Source organism: Artemia sp. Qi Xiang Cuo, chromosome 7 (genome assembly GCF_049724085.1).
Source record: "Artemia sp. Qi Xiang Cuo chromosome 7, ASM4972408v1, whole genome shotgun sequence".
NCBI classification, from domain to species: domain Eukaryota; kingdom Metazoa; phylum Arthropoda; class Branchiopoda; order Anostraca; family Artemiidae; genus Artemia; species Artemia sp. Qi Xiang Cuo.
The window spans coordinates 54,114,960-54,134,202 of record NC_142800.1 but is presented as its reverse complement, the minus strand read 5'-3'; the positions used below and the strand labels follow the sequence as shown (position 1 = coordinate 54,134,202).

The window sequence follows — 19,243 nt, the reverse complement described above, 5'->3', positions numbered from 1 at the left end:
ACTAATTGCATCCTTTTTTGAATCTGAGAATTACGGCTCACTGAGCCCTTCAAAAGCCCGCCTATATAAATCGGCCTAATTTCTTATTTTTAGGCGTTTCTGTTCTTTTCTGGTTTTAATCTGCATTGTGCACGCCTTGTTTGATGCATTTAAAGTATTAACGGTATTTTTTATCTTTCCATATCCTTTTACGATAGCTGGTATTTATCACACACCCAGAAAAAACAGCCCACGGAAAATAGCCCCCACGGACAATATCCCTGAGAAAAGACATGGGAAAATACCCCCTCCCTCCACCAAAAGATATGGTAAAAATGCTATTCTATTTACGCATAATAAAGCAATGTATCTTTTTCTTAAACTCACCCCCCTTACTTTTCACGCGAAGAAACAGTTTGTTTTCACCTTACAATGATGGCGATAGAATTGAGGCATGGCCCCTCCCCCTTTCGCCAATGTCCTAAATATATTGTTAGATCTTAATTTGAAAATAACGAGATTTCACCGGTTCTCCAAAATAGCACATTGCGTCTGCACCTAATTATTACAATTGACTCAAAGTGTTTTAATTTTGACGGAGAAACAGTTCCTTTTGACTTTGGCTGCTGCGTTCGTAAACACAGAGGGGAACGGGTGACAGCTAATTATAGGCCTCGTGCCGGAGAGCCTTGTGTCAAAACCAGGTTCGGTTAATAACAACAGTGACGGAAGTCAATGATCGCTTTTAGCTAGGATATAGACACTTAAAATTGCATAAATTTAACGAAAGAAAATTATTTCTTTTTGCTAGAATTAAGGTCGTAAACAGAGGGGGAAGGAAGGATGGGGTTTACGTAACGAAAAAAGAGCGTATTTTACACCTTTTATCGAGTATAAACAGCATATAGGGACGTGTGGATAGGGGGGGGGGGGGGTTTACCCGAATTTATGTGAGGGGGAACCACGAAAAAAAATTAATTTTTAAAAAAAAAAATGAAAAAAGAAATAAAAGTGATAATTTCGGCTGCCAAGGCTTCAAGTTCATCAATAATTTCATATGTTCTATCCATTGTGTCACAATACTGTCTGATAATTGAATGGGGGCACATGGAGGGCCTTTGGGGCACAGGGAGAGCCTTTGGGGGTCCAGAGGGACATTTGGGGACCGGTGGGCCTTTGGGGCACAGGGAGGGCCTTTGGGGGTCCGGAGGGACATTTGGGGACCGGTGGAGGGCCTTTGGGACCCCGTTGGTCCTTTGGGAGCTCGATGGGCCTTTGGGGGGGGGGGCACAGGGAGGGCCTTTGGGGGCCTGGGGGACATTTGGGGACCGGTGGAGGGCCTTTGGGACCCCGTTGGTCCTTTGGGAGCTCGATGGGCCTTTGGGGGGGCCTGGGGATGGCCGTTGGGGGTCTGTGTGGGCCTTTGGGGGCGCCGGTGGCCCTTTGGGAGCTTGGGGGGCCTTTGAGGGTCCGGGGGGACAGTTGGGGGCCTGAGGGACATTTGGGGACCGGTGGAGGGCCTTTGGGAGCTTGGGGGGGCTTTTGAGGACCGGGGGCTTCCTTCGGGGGTGGGGTAGGAGGATTGGAACCCTTTGGGGTTGGGTTAGAGGACCTCACAACACTGTTCAAATGAAACTTGTGTATTATAACGACCACACTCAAATTCTCTTCTAAAATCTCTTCAAAAATCTTCTTTTAAAATGTCTCTATCTGTTTCGCCGAAATAGTTCCATAACCTGTCTAAAACGGTTTCGCCCAAATAATCACTAAACGCAAATTCAGCGTGTTCATTTGTTATTGGCATCTCTGCGCTAACGCATTTCAAATTAATAGGAAACCTTTTCGCGCGCTAAAACAATTCATCGCTAAGATGTTTCTTGCCTAATTGTTTCCATGGCCTGTGGTTATTAATATCCTTTGGAGTTCGACCAGTAGAACTGTTCCCGAGGCAAAGACATTAATGATTTGAATCTATTCCTGGAGAAATGTTTCTAGGCGAAAATTTTTAAAGTCTGACAGATGATGTCATTGATTGATTGATCTGTCAAGAAAGGGGAAATTAATTTGTTGTTTCTAAGGGGAATTATTGATTCACGATAGGTGAATTGAGGTCGACAGCACAGGTGTCCTGACTCGTGACAGCACCACGTGGTTTATGGTTTTCTCAGTGAGAAAGTTCCTGTTTTTTCATTCTCAGTGAGAAAACCATATAACAGACATGAATTGCTGTTTACATCCATAAATGTGACAAAATTCATGTTTTTCAAATTCTCACTTACAAAAACCATTAAACATCAATGAAAAACATCAAATAAATAGACCCACACACATAACCATCCAAGAAAACATACATAAATGTGACAAAGTTCCTGTTTTTCAAATTCTCACTGACAAAAACCATTAAACATCCAGTTTTTTCAAATTCTCACTGACAAAGTCCATAAAAACATACAAAAATGTGACAAAATTCCTGTTTTTCAAATTCTCACTGACAAAATCCATAAAAAACATCAAATAAATCGACCGACACACATAACCATCCATGAATTATGTAAAAAAAAGTTTTAGGTGGCAGCAGGGGTGAGGGGTGGCGCCTCCTGACCCCTCTCTACTCAGGACCTTTTTTTTTTTTTTTAGTATATTTTCTTACTAAGATTTGAAGTAATACACTATATTTCTGTCATAAAGAGCAATGAGACTAGACCCCTGCGCCGCGCCAATGATTTTTTCGCGCCACCGCCGGTGAGATGTCGGCGGAGCGCCACTGGCGCAATCAATGTTGACCGCAAAGATTAATGTTTTCATCAGTCTTTCTCAAATTTCAGCTTAAACTACCAAAAGAACCAGGCCTATTTAGGAGTTAAAAAACTTCGTAAGTCATTACCTTGACGCTTGTCTTCTTCGTTATTCATCAAGAGAAGTAGAAATCTGGTAGAAACGAAATGGATGTGGCGTTTTAGAACCCTTGCATAATAGTTGAAACTTGAAACAGTAGATAATAGATTTGCCGTGGCATTCAATAAGATCCAAAGAATCTAATTAAAAGGGAGCATACACAAAAGCCAAATTAGGCCAGTAGCCTATGAGAAATCCAAAAATACCCAAGACAATGAACAAGTCCCAATGGGGGGGGGGCCTGGGTCTATAAAATATTTCTATGATTTCCCAGGGAATGTTATATCATTTTCTTCCGTCTCCGCTTTAAGTGAATTAGCTTTTTGACATCCCTGCATTTAATTAAAAAAAATTGAGGTATAATAATTTAAAAATGATAGCCCCTTTTAGGCAATAACATACAATTTTTTTTTATAAATCATATTTTTGGGGTCACTTCCGTTTCAATCTTCAATTCCCCAGCCTTGTTCATAGTCTATAGGTAAATTTTGTCACAATAGAAGATTTTTTTTAGGGGGGGGGAGGTAAACAGTTGTTAGAAAGAATATTGTGTTTTCTTTAATCTATCAGGCGTTCAATAATTGTGAATTAAACATTATGAAAATATAAATAAAAATAGCAAAAGAAAACAAAATTCTACAAAATCACAACTTCACATTAAGCTTATTAGATAACCCTATTGTAGAGACTTAAAACACCTATATGGAAAAAATATAGAATTTTGTATTTTTTTCTGCCAGAAAAAAAATATCACGGATGCGTGATTATTCGTTTGTTTGTTTTTTCTTCCCAGGGATGATCGTATCGACCCAGAAGTCCTAAAATATCGCGAGAGGGCTTATTCGAAGGGAAATCAAAAGTTCTAGTACCCTTTTTAAGTGACCAAAAAAACTGAAGGGCACCTAGGCCCCCACCCACGCTCATATTTTTCCCAAAGTCACAGGATCAAAATTTCAAGATAGCCATTTTGTTCAGCATAGTCGAAAAATCTAATAACTATGTCTGGGAAGGGCTGCAAGTTGTGAACTTTGCACTTTGTTTACATATATTATTTGTTATTGGGAAGTATACAGCCATTTTTCTTTTCTTTTGGGAGGGGGGAGGGGTTGTGCTTTGGGTGGATTTCTAAGGGGAGAATCTTCCTTTGGGAGGTAAATTTTTAATGAGTGAATATTCTAGGGGATATGTTAAACTGGGGGGTTTTGACAGAATTACTATACGAGATTCTTTTTAATTGTCTTATTCTGGAGTGATCGAGAAACCGATTAGAGATTAACATCTTATTCCAATGAAAAACTGCTAAAGAGAATGTTTCAGGGTGAATCTTTTACAAGCAATTTTACAGAGAAGGGGAATTCTCAGCCAGGAAGCAACTGTCTGGAGGGAATTTGAGGGGGGGGGGGGTGCACTTTACGTTGGATAAAATTTCTACGGAGGAGTTGTCCGTGAGGGGACGGGGTATATTCCATAGAGGGTGAGTCAGATTTACCGGCATTATTCGAAAAACGAACAGAAATTATGCCATATATGAAGGGTTGCCCCCTCCTCAATACCTTATTCTTTACGCTAAAGTTTGACTGTTTACTAAAGTTGAACCACAAGGGCAGTTTGATCAAAATTGGATGCTTTTTTTAAAAGTACTAACAGCTTTAGCGTAAAGAGCAAGGTATTGAAGAGGGGGAGACCCTTCATATTTAGAATAAATCTGCCGAAATTAATATGCAAATTGTGTTTTAATTTTTCATGCACGGTGAGCGAAAATCGAATCCGCATTAGTTGAAAAACGTTCAAAAATTAAAGTTCCGTATATGAAAAGGGCTGTCCCTGCCTCAACGCCTCGCTCTTTACGCTAAATTTTAACTCTTTTTCACCACTCTACTTTTTAAAACAATAAAAAAATTCATCGTAAAAAGAGAGGCGGTGTGGAGGGGACAGCCCCTTTCATATACGGATTAATTGCTGTTCGTTTTATGTTTTAATGTCGCTCCTAATTTTCAGTTAACAAAACTTTTTGTTTATTTAATTTCATAAAGACGATACTTTTTTCAACATATGAAGAACCGTTTATATTTCAATTGGATCTGTCTGGTTTATATGCAAAGTAAGACGAGAGACGAAAATTAACGAACCAGAGAGTAGTGAAGAATTATGGTATACAAAACAGTATTTGGCAGAGATAGTCACTAGTGATAAATCACTAGGGGTTGCCACCGTGATTGGATGATTTTCGGGGATTCAGTGAACCAATTTTTTTTCGGGTTAACACATAGATTTTCAGGAAAATTCCCGAAAATTCGGGGATACTGCGAGCCCTGCTTGATTCCTAATCAGGAAAATCGAAATTCTTAACCACACAAGAAAAGAAAAGCCCCAACTTTGCGGTTAACGCAATAAAAAATTGCCGCAAAATTAATTCACAGTCAGCCGAACGTTGCTGCCTCTGCCGGTGGCATCACGCGTGCGATGCGCCAGCGGCGTTGCGACACTTCGGTGGACGGTCAACCGGGCCTCTTGTTGGCGGCGTTCGGTCAATGCGGCAGCGTGGCATCGGGGTCTAAATGAGACCCTGGCATATCATTTTCAAATCACATTTTTGAGATCATTGAATATACATAGGAAAACATAACCTACTTAGAAGCGTCATGCCCGACCCACACCATAGTCAGTGATGTTGATAAAAAAAAAAGTAAAAATTTAATAACGGCAAATGTTTTCCCTTGAATTTAACGTCAAACCTCTTCTATAGAAATGGAAAATTGTCATGGCGAGGAAATAGCTCAACTTATATCTTACTTATAACTACAGTTTTTCATTCCTGTATATTGTCTGCTAATACTATGTGTTTGAATGTTTTTCTTGATCAGTCTTGCAGAAAGGAAACTGCTGTTCCAAGCTTCCATCTTTTCTAATTTCAAAAAAATTATTCACCAAATCTCAATGGCATACGCAAGATTTTTATTCAGGTGGGGGGGATTTTTTCGGAAGAGGGCGGAGGGGGGGTTACAACAAACTTACAAAAAAAACACAAAAAGTTACGAGGGGGGTTCAAACTCAGTACCCCTTCCTGGATACGGCCTCGCTAAATTTTCACTCTAGTGAAGATTGTACATTTGAAAACTGCAGAATGTTCAACTGGGTAAATTACTAGTGGACTACATATTCATGCAAGGGACAATTTGAGGCATTGTTCTAAAAGCTTTGATATTACGACTGATTGTATTCTTTTTTTCAAATATCTGAGAAATTCTTGATCCTATAGAAGATTGTTTGCATTGAACAGAAATTGATCTACAACAATAAAGTGTTTCAGGGCGATATACTTCCATATATAGTGCTTTATTCGTTTATTGCTATTGTTCAGCTTTTCAAATGACTTTCAAAGCAGTTACCCAATAAGGATACCTTAAAAACTATTTGAATATGTCCATATTTTATTTTGTTGTCACGATAGCAAAAGTGACAATTCATGACAATGGCAAACAAAAAAGTGAAGATTAAAGAGTAATAATATCAATTCAGTAGCACCTAAGGGACTGGGACTTGATAAACAAAAGGAACACTGCAATAAAGCGGAGCTTTGACCGGTGGTACTTGGTGACTTTCAGTTTATATGCACGTTGAGGATCATGTTTTAGAATACTGGGCCTACATTGGGGAAGGGGGAAGGAAAAATTAAAAATATATATTACAAAAAAAATGTTGAAAAAGTACATCAACTAAAATAAAGTAGTATAAGAAAACGGTACTTATGTATCAAACAGTTCGTGGTTACGAACTGTAAGTAAGGAGTGCCCCGGCTCAATAGAAACCGAAACTCTAAAAAACGGAATTTTGATATCAATAGATACATCAAAAGAAGCAGATTTTAATGCTGATTTAAAATATATAAGTTCCATCAAGTTTAGTGCTTTACCCATTAAAAGTTACGAGCCTGAGAAAATTTGCCTGATTTTGGAAAAAAGGGGGAAATACTCCCTAACAGTTATAGAACCTTAATAAAAATCACACCATCAGATTCAGCGCATCAGAGAACCATACTGTAGTGGTTTCAAGCTACTTTCTGCAAAAATGTGGAATTTTGTATTTTTTGCCAGAAAAAAAGATTACGGATGCGTGTTTTTTTTTCCCCAGAGGTGATCGTATCGACCAAATGGTTCTAGAACATCGTGAAAGGCTTCATTCGAACAGAGGTTAAAAGTTCTAGTCCCCTTTTTAAGTGACCAAGAAAATGGAGGGCAAATAGGCCCCCTCCCACCCTCATTTTTTCCCAAAGTCATCGGTTCAAAATTTTTAGGTAGCCATTTTGTTCAGCATGGTCGAAAGTATAATAAAGATGTTTTTTAGGATGACTTAATACCCAAAATCTCCGGGGGGAGGGTTGAAAGTTATGAACTTTACCCAATGTTTACATATAGTATTGGTTATTGAGAAATATACAAACGTTTTCAGGGGGGATTTTTTCTGGTAGCGGGGGGTGTCGGAGGGTTTTGTGGGAGGATCTTTCCATGGAGGATATTTTCATGGGGGAAGGGACATTTCTGTGAAAGGGACGCCGGATTTCCCAGCTTTATTGAAAAAAAAACAAAAATTAAATAAATAAATAAAACAATTTTTTCAACTGAAAGTAAGGAACAATATCAAAACTTAAAAAGAACAGAAATTATTACGTATATGATTGGGTTCGCCCCCTAGTCAATACCACGCTCTTTAAGCCAAAGATTTTTAAGTACTTTCATAAGAGCTATTTATTCTAATTAACGGCCTTTGTGATTAAGGGCCGTTTTTAAAGAATTAGAACAAAATTCAAACTCTAGAGTAAAGAGCGAGGTATAAACTAGGGGGCGAACCCCCTAATATACGCATTAAAAATATATGTATATAGAAGCTCGTTACGTAAGTTAATTCGTAAGTTACGTACATTCATTACTAGTAAAAACGTTCGTAAATAAAATTAAACAACTTTCGAGAAAGCCATTTAAACAAATAAAAGAAAAATTAGTAAGCAAATTTTGTTTTAATTATTCATGTACGGTGAGCCAAAATCAAAACCTGCATTAATTCAAAAACGTTCAAAAATTAAATACAAAAAATCAGAAGTTTTTTTAAACTGAAAGTACGGAGCGACGTTAAAACTTAAGACGAACATAAATTATTCCGTAAATGGAAGTGGCTGTCCCCTCCTCAACGCCTTGCTCTTTACGCTAAAGTTTTTTATCCTTTTAAAAAATAAAGTTGTGTGACAGAGTCAAACTTTAGCGTAAAGAGCGAGGCGTTGAGGAGGGAATAGCCCCTTTCATATACGGAATAATACTGTTCGTTTTAAGTTTTAATGTTGCTCCTTACTTTAAGTTAAAAAAAACTTGTTTTTTTATTTAATTATATCAAACACAGTCGAGATGTTTACTGAATGTAGCCTAAGATCTGAGAAAACCGGTTTCATAGCCACAAAGACAAATGACGGGTAACAGAATGGATTGGACCTGTGTAATTTGGGTTATATATTTGCACATTGGGGGGGTGGAATAAGGTTAGGTTACTTTACCCCCCCCCCCTGGTGTGCAAATATATAGCCCAAATTATATTATTATATAAACTTAAGTATTATATTTTCATCGTGTTTTTGTATATTTGTTATGATTAACCTAACTTTCCTTCGTGAGTGTGTTTGATATAATACATAAATACCAAGAAAACTACAAAATCACAGGTACTATACAAAACTACCAACACAATTATAATTATATAGAACCTATAAAAAAAAAACTCGAGTCTGGGTGCCTAGCTTGAGTTTGAACTACGCACATTATTGTAGCTTACTATGATTGATAGATTTAGCGTTGTTTCTGTTCTTCTTTGTTGTTTTTTGACGAAAAATTCTCACCTGGCTCAGTATAAGCAACTTCATACCAAAAAAAAGCCACAGATGTCAAAGAGCGTCACAGAACATAAACAACAACTACAACGACACTTCATAAAAGAGGACTAAATTTAGTGCACTATACACAAACAAAATAGACAAAGGGTCAAAGCTTACGTGAAGATTCTCATTGCTTGTAGTTGTAGACAGTCATGCTGCGGCGGATGCATGAGAAAGAATCAGGCATCTAAAAACAGCCATGCTCTTGTTGAGTTTTGATACTTACAAAGAGACATACCGGGGAAGGGTAGAGGCAACTGCACAGCTATCGGCAGTGGCTGAGTCTCTGCGAAAGTACAGCCCGGAATACTATTCAAAATCCCTAAACATTTACCGTACTCTTTGTTTCTTGAAAACTCATAAAAAAAAACTATGAGCCTCCTCTTGAGATTTGGAAATATGACATAAATCCCTACTTCATTTTCTTTCTCGAAGAGGTGGTGGGATACCCTAGAGCCAAAATTGACCCATTGAGAAGGGGAGTTGGTCTAAAATCTCATTATATTTACCCTATTTTCAATTACTGCTAACTTTCTTAGTACTCTTGCATTATGTGGGCCTCTCGGGTTAACTACTATAGAGTAGGCAATAATAAAAGCCGTTTTTGTCATGTTTACCGCTATAGAATAGGCAATGATAGCGTGGTTTTCATTCCGTATACGATTTTAAACTGTGATTTTGGGGGTTTTAGGGGAGGGGGAAGGTACCTATGTTAGGTTACGTATTTAATGTATGCTTTGCTTTAAACACCCCCCATCCCTAATGTGCAAATATATAACCCAAATTTGTTTCTAAACTATTATAAATTCACCCTATTTTATTTTAGTTATCTAGCATTAACCAAACTTGACTTTTTAGAAAGGCCCATATAATGCAGTACCACTTTCTTTGGCACATATTACTATATCTTAAACCATAAGGGGCCTATTTTCCCGGTCCCTCCCAAATTAACCCTCTGTTCTTCTAGATTTCCCTCAATAGTTTCACGATTTCACGATATTTTCCATAGTGAATTGTTCTTTTCAATATTTTTCTGTTTTTCTCATTTTGATGAGATTGCTAACCCCCTCCTAAAAAGATCCTTACATACGTGTCCGCGAAAAGAATACTTCTTATTGAAACCTACACATTATAAGAAGCGACTATATATATATATATATATATATATATATATATATATATATATATATATATATATATATATATATATATATATATATATATATATATATATATATATATATATATATATATATATATATATATATATATATATATATATATATATATATATATATATATATATATATACATGTACACTCATGTACACACATGATATATATATATATATATATATATATATATATATATATATATATATATATATATATATATATATATATATATATATATATATATATATATATATATATATATATATATATATATATATGTATAGATATATACATATATGTCATCCGCAAAGACACAGCTACTAGATCGTTCGAATATGCTGAGCAAAATGGCTATCTCACAATTTTGATCAGGTGACTTTGGAGAAAAAAGGGGCGCGGGAAGAGGGCTAGCTTCCCTCCAATATTTTTGGTCACTTAAAAAGAGGACTAGAAATTTCGATTTCCGATCAAATGAGCTCTCTCCCTATCCTCTAGGATCACTGGTTAAACACAATCCCCCCGGGAGAAAACAAACAAAAAGAAAAAAACAAATGAACACGCATCCGTGATCTTTCTTCTGGCAGAAAATGCAAAACTCCACATTTTGATATATGGGAGCTTGAAACCTCAACAGTAGGGTTCTCTGATATGCTGAATCTGATGGTGTGGTTTTCATTAAGATCACTTGATGTTTTGTGTGTATTTCCCCTTTTTTCGAAAACTGGGTAATTTTTCTCAGGCTCGTAACTTTTGATTGGTAACATTAAACTAGATGGATTTTACATATTTTGAATAAGCATCAAATTCGGTTCTTTTAGTGTATCTATTGCTACCAAGAATCTGTTTCTTAGAGTTTCGGCTACTATTGAGCCACGTCGCTCCTTACTTACAGTTCGTTACGACGAACTGTTTGACTATTATACAAAGACTTTTTATAATGAATAAACAGTTTATAGGTCCTGAGACTCTTCTGCCTCCTCCACAAGAACTCAGGGCTGTGAGTGATTCGATTACGCTTCCCAATACACTTACCAGTGCGCTTACAAAGTAGACTCTACAAGCAAAACACACAAAAGAAGGAGTTTACGTTCTGCTCGTCTTTATTTTAATATGGCTGTTTACTTTTCTTTGAGACACTTCTTTTTCTGAAAGCTCTTTTTTTAATTGATCCAAAAAATCAGTGATCATAATTTTGTATTTTTCACGACTCTACCTTAGAACCTACAGTTTACTTCGATCTTTGAAATTGAAAACTCATCATTTATGATTATTTTTACTAAAAATGCGGTTATAGAATGCAGTTAAAATTGTGCCGTTCTTTAACAGATTGGGCAACATTTCCTTGATTACCCAGCGATTCAGCCTTTGTCAGGGAGGTAAAGGGGGATGAAATATCGGAATGGGGATATCTGGTAGAATGAGATGACAGATTTCGATAAAATTTGGTGGACATTAAGAGGTGATCACACTACATCCCTTCTCGGGATCTGGAATCAATCAAATATCATTCGGGGGAGGGACAAATTTATTCTTGTCTGTTGAACATCTTTCCGAACTTACTGAGAGGCAAAAAATAACTCTCTAGCTGAGCTTTCAGGAGGTCTGGGACGAAACTTACCTAACGGGCTTACCCGTGAGGGATGTAGTCACTCCCGTACACCATCACCTCCTCAAATCTTGAAATTTGTACTATATATTTTTTTATGTTGTCAATGCATTTTTTTTTTTTTTTTACCTTTTATTTAAAGTTGTCCTCTCCGCATAAGCCAATTTTCTGCGCATGCACTTGAATTATGGTATCAGCTTATTTTACTCACCCTCTTTGTTCCACTTTCCAGGTACGATAGGTACAGGGGGTAGCTCTATTCCTGTCCCCACCTCCTCTGCACAATTATCTACATCGTATATTGAGTCATAGCTCGAGTCAGCCATAATATCATCGATTTCCTTTATGACATCATCTGCTGTCACTAGTGGCTCTTGTGGGGAACACTGACTCAGATTTGTATTTACATCGAAGTCGCTTGTTATTGCCTCATCCTCATAGTCCGAGTGGGAAGACAATGATGACTCCATCTAGATAAAATAACAAAGCTTCAAGTAACTTGTTTCACTGCAATATTAAACCGCTATATTAAATTCGAAATCATATATATTAAATATGTTAAACCCAAAATCATGGTTGAAGCGGTAGCCGCAACCTATTTAGGAACGTACAAAAGAAGGACCTAAGCACTTGGGAGCGAAGCTTCGAAATTTTTTAATTTAACGTGAGTCTTATTTGTAGGGGCAGTAAATTTACGCAGAGAACCAATACTCGCTTATTCTTGTTACTGCTGGCCTTTGGGATTCGATGATGTATTTTATGACACCAAACGGTCTTTGGAGGTTAATAAACCTAGAATAGCGTTTATCAACAAAATCCGTAGGAGTCAGAAATAACGAGTTGAAGTCCCATAAAGCCCTGCTCAATTAGCCCTCTATCCTATTCCCTAATCCAATCGGCTGTGATAATTAAAAGGGCGACATACGCATTCATTGTAACTTTTCATTAGAGCCGAACAACAGAAAGTTTCTCAGCTCTGGTCGCTCTGAAGGATGAGGCTAATGGAGATAAAGAGAACATGTTGTAAACCGACTTTTTATGCTCTTTACAGTGGTATAGATCCAACTCAAGTATTACGAGTGAACTAAAAATTATTCCATTTTATTGCATATGTCTCCTTTTTCCTTGACAAAAAAAGACGACATGCCAGATCACCATGATATCGAACAGTTCGTGGTAACGAAATAAGGAGCGACCCGGCTCAATCAGCGTGCCAGAAAACCCTACTGTAGAGGTTTCAAGCTACTATCTGCAAAAATGCGGAATTTTGTATTTTTGCCAGAAGAAACATCACGGATGCGTGTTTATTTTTTTTTTTTTGCGAAAATCTAATAAATATGTCTTTGAGGATGACTTAATCCCCCACAGTCCCCGGGGGAAGGTCTGCAAATTATGAACTTTGCCCATTGTTTACATGTTGTATTGGTTATTGGGAAGTATACAGACGTTGTCAGCAGGGATTTTTTCTGGTGGGGTGGGGATCGGAGGAGGGGGTTAGGCGGGAGGATCTTTCCATGGAGGATGTTTTCATGGGGGAAGGGATATTTCTATGAAGGGGGCGCCGGATTTCCCAGCATTATTTAAAAAACGATCAGAAATTAAATGAAAAAACAAGTTTTTTCTACTGAAAGTAAGGAGCAACATGAAAACTTAAAACGAACAGAAATTATTTCGCATATGATGGGGTTTATCCCCTAGTCAATACCTCGCTCTTTTCGCTAAAGTTCTTTTTAGTACTTTCAAAGAGCTATTTATTCTAATTAAACGGCATTTCTGATTCAGGGGCCATTCTTAAAGAATTGGACCAAAATTCGAACTTTATCGTAAAGAGCGAGGTATTGATTAGGAGGCGAACCACCTCTAATACGTAATAATTTTTTTTCGTTTTAAGTTTTAATGTTGCTCTTTAATTTCAGTGGAAAAACTTTTTTTTTTATTTAGTAGCTCCATAAGATAATCCTCTTCAGTCATTCTGAATTGCACCAAGAGAATAAAAGAGACTGTATTTTTTCTTCGCAACGGTGGGAAATCCTGACTGCACCATTCGATTCCTCGTGCTGAGTTTACTCATGACACACAAATATATACAACAAATTTTCAACCAAAATGGCATATGTCACCCTTCAATTATCTCAGCAGCTATGCTCTTAGTAAGATCCAAGAAACCTGGCATAAAAGGCAGTAGGTTACAGCCACGGAACTAAATGGCAAACTTAATGTTTCGGGAAGAGGTAAATAAAAAGAACACATATGCGTTTTAACGATGTGAACAATAGCTACACCAGGCTTGATTAATCCAACATGAGGAATCTAGCTCAAAACCTGTTTTCCATAAGAAATGTGTTTTGATTTTAGACGGCAGTGCAGTTTCATGGTTATTAGGTTATTACCAATGATTAAGATTTGAATTGGATCAAATCAAAAAGGTGATGTTTAGCGAATGCTGTAGTCGATAAAGCAGGGCCAATAGCTAGTGAAAATAAGGTCGAATTTTGTGTGGCCGGCTTTGGCAATCTTTAAGCTTGACCTCCCAATCTTTATAGTTTTGATTTTGGAGTGGCGTAAAGTGATACATGGGAGTTGCTTCGAACTGACGGTAAGTTCCAACACACTGGTAACACAAAAACGGCCACGGAAGACTGTGTAGACAATTACTATCAATAATTTCATTGTAACGATGGAATATTTGAAATCAGATTTGGACGCTTTGTACAAGTAGGTGCATCGGACACCGTGAAAATAAGCTAGAATATTCTTGGGTGGTTTGCAACAGCCACGCCATATCTGTTTGTTATCTTTATACACAAGGTTCAAGAAATAAATGGTTTTGAACCTTGTGATATAAAGAATGGTGGAAACGGGATGAAAAACAATCACTAAATTGGAAAAAGCTACTAAACAGCAATGTTTACCCAAGCTTAGCAGCCTTCCTTGCATCCTGGGAGCACGCTCTTTCAGCGTGTCTGAACTTACCAAAATGCTATACTATAAATCTCTGTCAAATCGGCAACACAATTGAAACATGAAACAGAATATAAGCGTGTAGCTTATGTGTACGAAAAACATCCGGACAGAATACAAAGCACCAATAGAAACCTAATAAAAAGGAACGGAATAATTTTGTAACTTTAATCATTGGCGTCGTTTCGGGGGGGGGGGGGGGCAAGTGGTGCAGATACCCCCCAATAATTTTGAGGATAAATTGGTGAAATTATTATACAATTTCTTTCCTTGACTATCCAGATGGAGACTCCCCCCCCCCCCCCCAATAAGAATTCTGGAGCTACGCCCCTGACTTTAATACATTTTAAACTACGAAGTCAAAAAACTGACTTTTGGTTAATATTCGTAGTTCCCTTAAAGTTAACAGATTGAAAAATAGAGTTTCATAACTATAACAAAACTATTAAAATAAAGAACGCTGCATTTTCATGGATTGGAAATTTGTTGGCGCCATATATGTCTTAACTTAAATCCTATCTAAGCGTAGTTGACAATCAGCTAAATGATTTTTTTGTACTTTTTTTAACTGATGTTATTGCAGTTTAATACAAATACAAAACAAACAGGGATATTTCACTAATTCAAACTAATAAAATTTGGAAGACAATTAGTAACATTAAACTATGATAAACGTTTTGTTTAGAGAAATTGTTTATGGATAATTTTCGGTGCACCCTGGTGATGAGGTTGAAAATGTAGCTTCTTCAGAAAAAGCGGCTTTAAAGACTTCTCTGGATGGATAAATTTCACTATAGAGGTTTTCACTTTCCCAGTTCGCGAAGCAAGCTACTTGACGCAAGCGTGTAAAAAAGTCTATGATAGGTCACCTAAGAAAAACAACCACCAGTCAGAAACAAGCTAACATTCTTAGGAATTTTAAGTAAATCAGTACGACATGCCTATTCAGCCAATTTGTGATGACTCATAGGCTTGAAAGACAGTAAAAAATTACTTGAAATCTCTGAGAGTACCTGAAAAGTGACAGAAACAGAAATTGTGAAATGGGGGGGGGGGATAGGAGGAATCTTTATAATTGTGTGCATATCAGGCGGCTTACCAATGCGACGGATATATCGTGGTAGTAGTACTCTATTTATGTAACACCTCTTGAGCTTCAACTTCTGGGACAAATTAATTTTAAGTCGAAAAAGTTACTCCAATTCCTCTCCACGAGATAAAAGGGAGGAGAGGACGAAAAGCACCGGCACAAATTAAATAAAATAATTGATTAAATAGGCAGAAGAGACAGGCATAAATATCCTGCTGAGGTGGGTACCAAGCGACACCCCTTTGCGCTTAAAAAACGAAGAAGAAAAAAAGAAGCTATTTTCCGGTTTTTCTTGTCTTTCCACTTTCGTTCTCCGTGAATGAACAAAAACTAAATTTGATTCTTGGAAGCGTCTATCAGTTTAAGTGAAGAAAAAACATATAGACTAGTAGCCACATTTAAAGTACCATAGCCGCGTGATTTTGAAAAAAAAAGAAGAAAATAGTATTGATTTTGGGTGCGGACTTCCTGTAAGACTCCAAAAGTTGGGCAAAGAAAATCATTTTCATGTGAATTATATAATTCAGTCTGTCATTTTTATTAGTTTTTTTCTTCTCTCTTATCCAGAAAAAAATGCAAAGCCATTTACAAAAAATGTGCAAAACTTTCACAATATATGGACGAAATATTTAGTTGGATGAAATACTAACTCCTTCCCAGTAACACCTCTCAGAAATCTATTAGCAAACTTGTGGGAAGGATTCTTATTCTAGCAACATTTTATGTTCTGTTAGCTCATTTGTCTTTTATGTATGCTTTCCCCCCAAATTTTCACCTTAAATGGGTTATATATCATTTATCATTGAAATTACAGGAAAAGGTGCGCATCTGGAGTCTTGGCAAAGAGAACAAAAAAATATTTGATTCCACATTCATCGTAAAACTATGCCTACCCGAATGAAGATTCTGAATAGAATATAGAAAAAATCAACGATTTCTTATTTTTGCCTCGATTTCAAAGACTGCCAGCAGAATAAGAGATGATCTTTTTCTAGAAATTATATTTCTAGTAAAAAGCCCGTTTCTTAAAGTCAATTTCTTCAAAATATATCCTGATATTTTGCACTAAAACTCTAAATAATTCTGTCATTGCCAGATTCTTCTGCAATGTCACCACTAATTCCAAGCAAAAATTAAAGGTTATGAGACTATAAAAAATTATTCAGGAACGGGTAAATTAAGGACTTGATCTCTTATGGTATTACAGTATTTTGCTCATATTCCTATCAACACTCTGGAAATATTTATGCAAAAGCAATAAACATTATGTCATCCATTTCAGTTCCATTTGTTTTCGCAGCAGGAGTAGTCATTAACAAACCAGATTTTCTCTTAGTTCTTAATCTACTTTTGATGATGATTTAATTACAAGTATTTTGTCTCAGAAGTTTTGGAACAATACCAAGCCATCGTTTTTACAGCCTCTGGGAGGGATAAATATTGTCATTTTGACAAATGAAACTAGAAGTAAAGAATGTGTCATGGACTGTCATGATATTAATAACCAAGAAGATATTAAATTCCCAACCTTTAATGCTACAAAAAAGTTTTCAATACTATTTACTTTTAAATAAATTGTAATATTATGTATTTTTAAAATCAATATAAATACCCATTTTTAATACCCATGGTATGCCTATTAACAGAGGTGAAAACAAAATGTGGATATTTTCTGAAAAAAAAAATGAAAAGTACCAAGGAAAAATTAAATAAAGCAAGGTTATTCTAACCGTCATTAGAAACTATATTTATATGTTTTTCTGCTTCATTAGTACATCTAGAAAATACAAAAGCTATCTATGTACCTATCCCAAGTTCAAGTGCCTATCCCCGACTTACAACTTGGCAGAATTTTTTTTTTTTTTTTTGAAACGGCGGAGGATCAGCAGGAAGACAAAAATTTATGCTTAGAAAGCAGCTGATTGGATATGTTCTTCTCTATTCTATAAAGTTGAAATCTGACCATTGAAGAAGCTTCATCCTTACGATTACGTAGTCTTTCACCACAACAAAGCATCTTGAGAAAACGATAATCGACACAACCTCAAATGCTAATGTGCGTTACCGCTGCTGCGACATCAAGCCCCCTACAACGATTGTCAAGCAGAAAAGACTGCGTTGGCTTGGCCATATTATGAGAAGACCAGACGACGCGATGACGAAGCATGTGCTCCTAGCTACTGCCTTTACCGGATTGGAGAAGGTTACTAGGCTGTCAATTGAAGAATCGATGGGCAACTGTCTGAAATGACTTCAACCCTATTGGAGGATTTCGTAAGATTGATCGAAGATGGTACAATTAACGACCCTGGTTTGCCGGAGAACCGACTCAAGATCGTTTCAGATGGGAGTCAACCAGGCTGAGTCGTTTGAGTGCCGGGTGAAGCGTTTGTCTAGGCACTCAATGAGTACAAGTGCAATTCTCAGTGATACAGTGCGATCTTTATTCTTGTGTCGTTGCAAGTTCCTGCGTCAAAGAGTATGGGAAACGGATACGAAAGGAAACTGAAGGTCATTTACTTTAAACTAATTTAAAAAAATTCTTTTTATTTCTTATGTACCTTTACTTTACATTGTATTGGGACAAAGATGAAAGATTCACTTTTGTGTCAATAATAGCGTATGCATATTTAAGCACATTTTTTTTTCGATAAATAAATACCTATGGTTGTTTTGCATTTATTTTATGAATTTAATGTGGAGGCTGATCCCTTCTACCCGTGAGCGTTCGCGGAACTATATCCTTGAATCTCAAAGCCCATGAGCCCACACCTAATTGAACCTGGAAATAAGGAAAATAACCAATTGAATAAAAAATTAAGGAAAAAATATTTGAGGAGGGGTATCACTCATCAAGTGCATTAGTGGGTATTAGGGCCAAAGACAATACTAGCTAATATATATGGTGGAGGGGACTGTGCATGAACTTTTCATCTTTTGGAGGGAGCTATGTCGAACTGAATTAGGCCCTATTCTACTTAGTGTACGGTAAGTAAATACTTATGGCTGCTGTACAGCCCTTTTAAGTGGTTAATGCTGATGCCCAGCCCCCTCCCCCCGAGATCGTTTAGGACAACTGGGTCCTTGACTCCCCAAGCCCCTGAATTTCCCTTGGCTTCCCTGATTGAAATACGCCTTGACATGTACTTAAACAAAATAAATGTGGAACCAATGTAAAAGTAATAGTTCGAAAAATGATTGATTGACAAGTTTACCTCTGATTGGTTTTTGTGTTTTTGGTTTGATAAAAAGCAGGGCCGTGATTTAGGCAGGGGGTACTAACTCCAGAGCCAAGTTAGCCCCCCCCCCCTTTTACCCAGCCGGAGTTAGTTTTTCAAAAATCTTGTCAAAACAAAGATAGGCCTAAATAATTCAAGCATCCACGAAGCATCAGTTTTTTTTTAGTATACCTCTGCCTTTATGGTACTATATGGTTCATTTTTAATTTTCCACTTGTTCATTTTCACTTGAATTGGGAAAATCGGCTCTTACTTTGCCCCCCCCCCCCCCACGATTTTTACGAAATTACACCCCTATAAAAAGCTATTAAATTAGAAACAAAATAAATGCAAAATATTAAGAAATTATAAAAGAAGGAAATTCTTTCGATTTCCAAGCTG

The 19,243-nt window shown here is 37.0% G+C and overlaps 1 protein-coding gene across 2 annotated transcripts in view; it reads right to left on the bottom strand.

The window, feature by feature from the left end:
• The window catches only part of Unc-76 (fasciculation and elongation protein Unc-76), a 181,210-nt gene that overhangs the window by 40,496 nt on the left and 121,471 nt on the right, over window positions 1-19,243 (bottom strand). For both annotated transcript variants that reach the window (XM_089092398.1, XM_089092399.1), the window contains exon 3: window positions 11,784-12,042. In XM_089092398.1, the coding sequence (XP_088948524.1) occupies window positions 11,784-12,042 (259 nt within the window). The remainder of the gene's footprint in view (window positions 1-11,783; window positions 12,043-19,243) is intronic.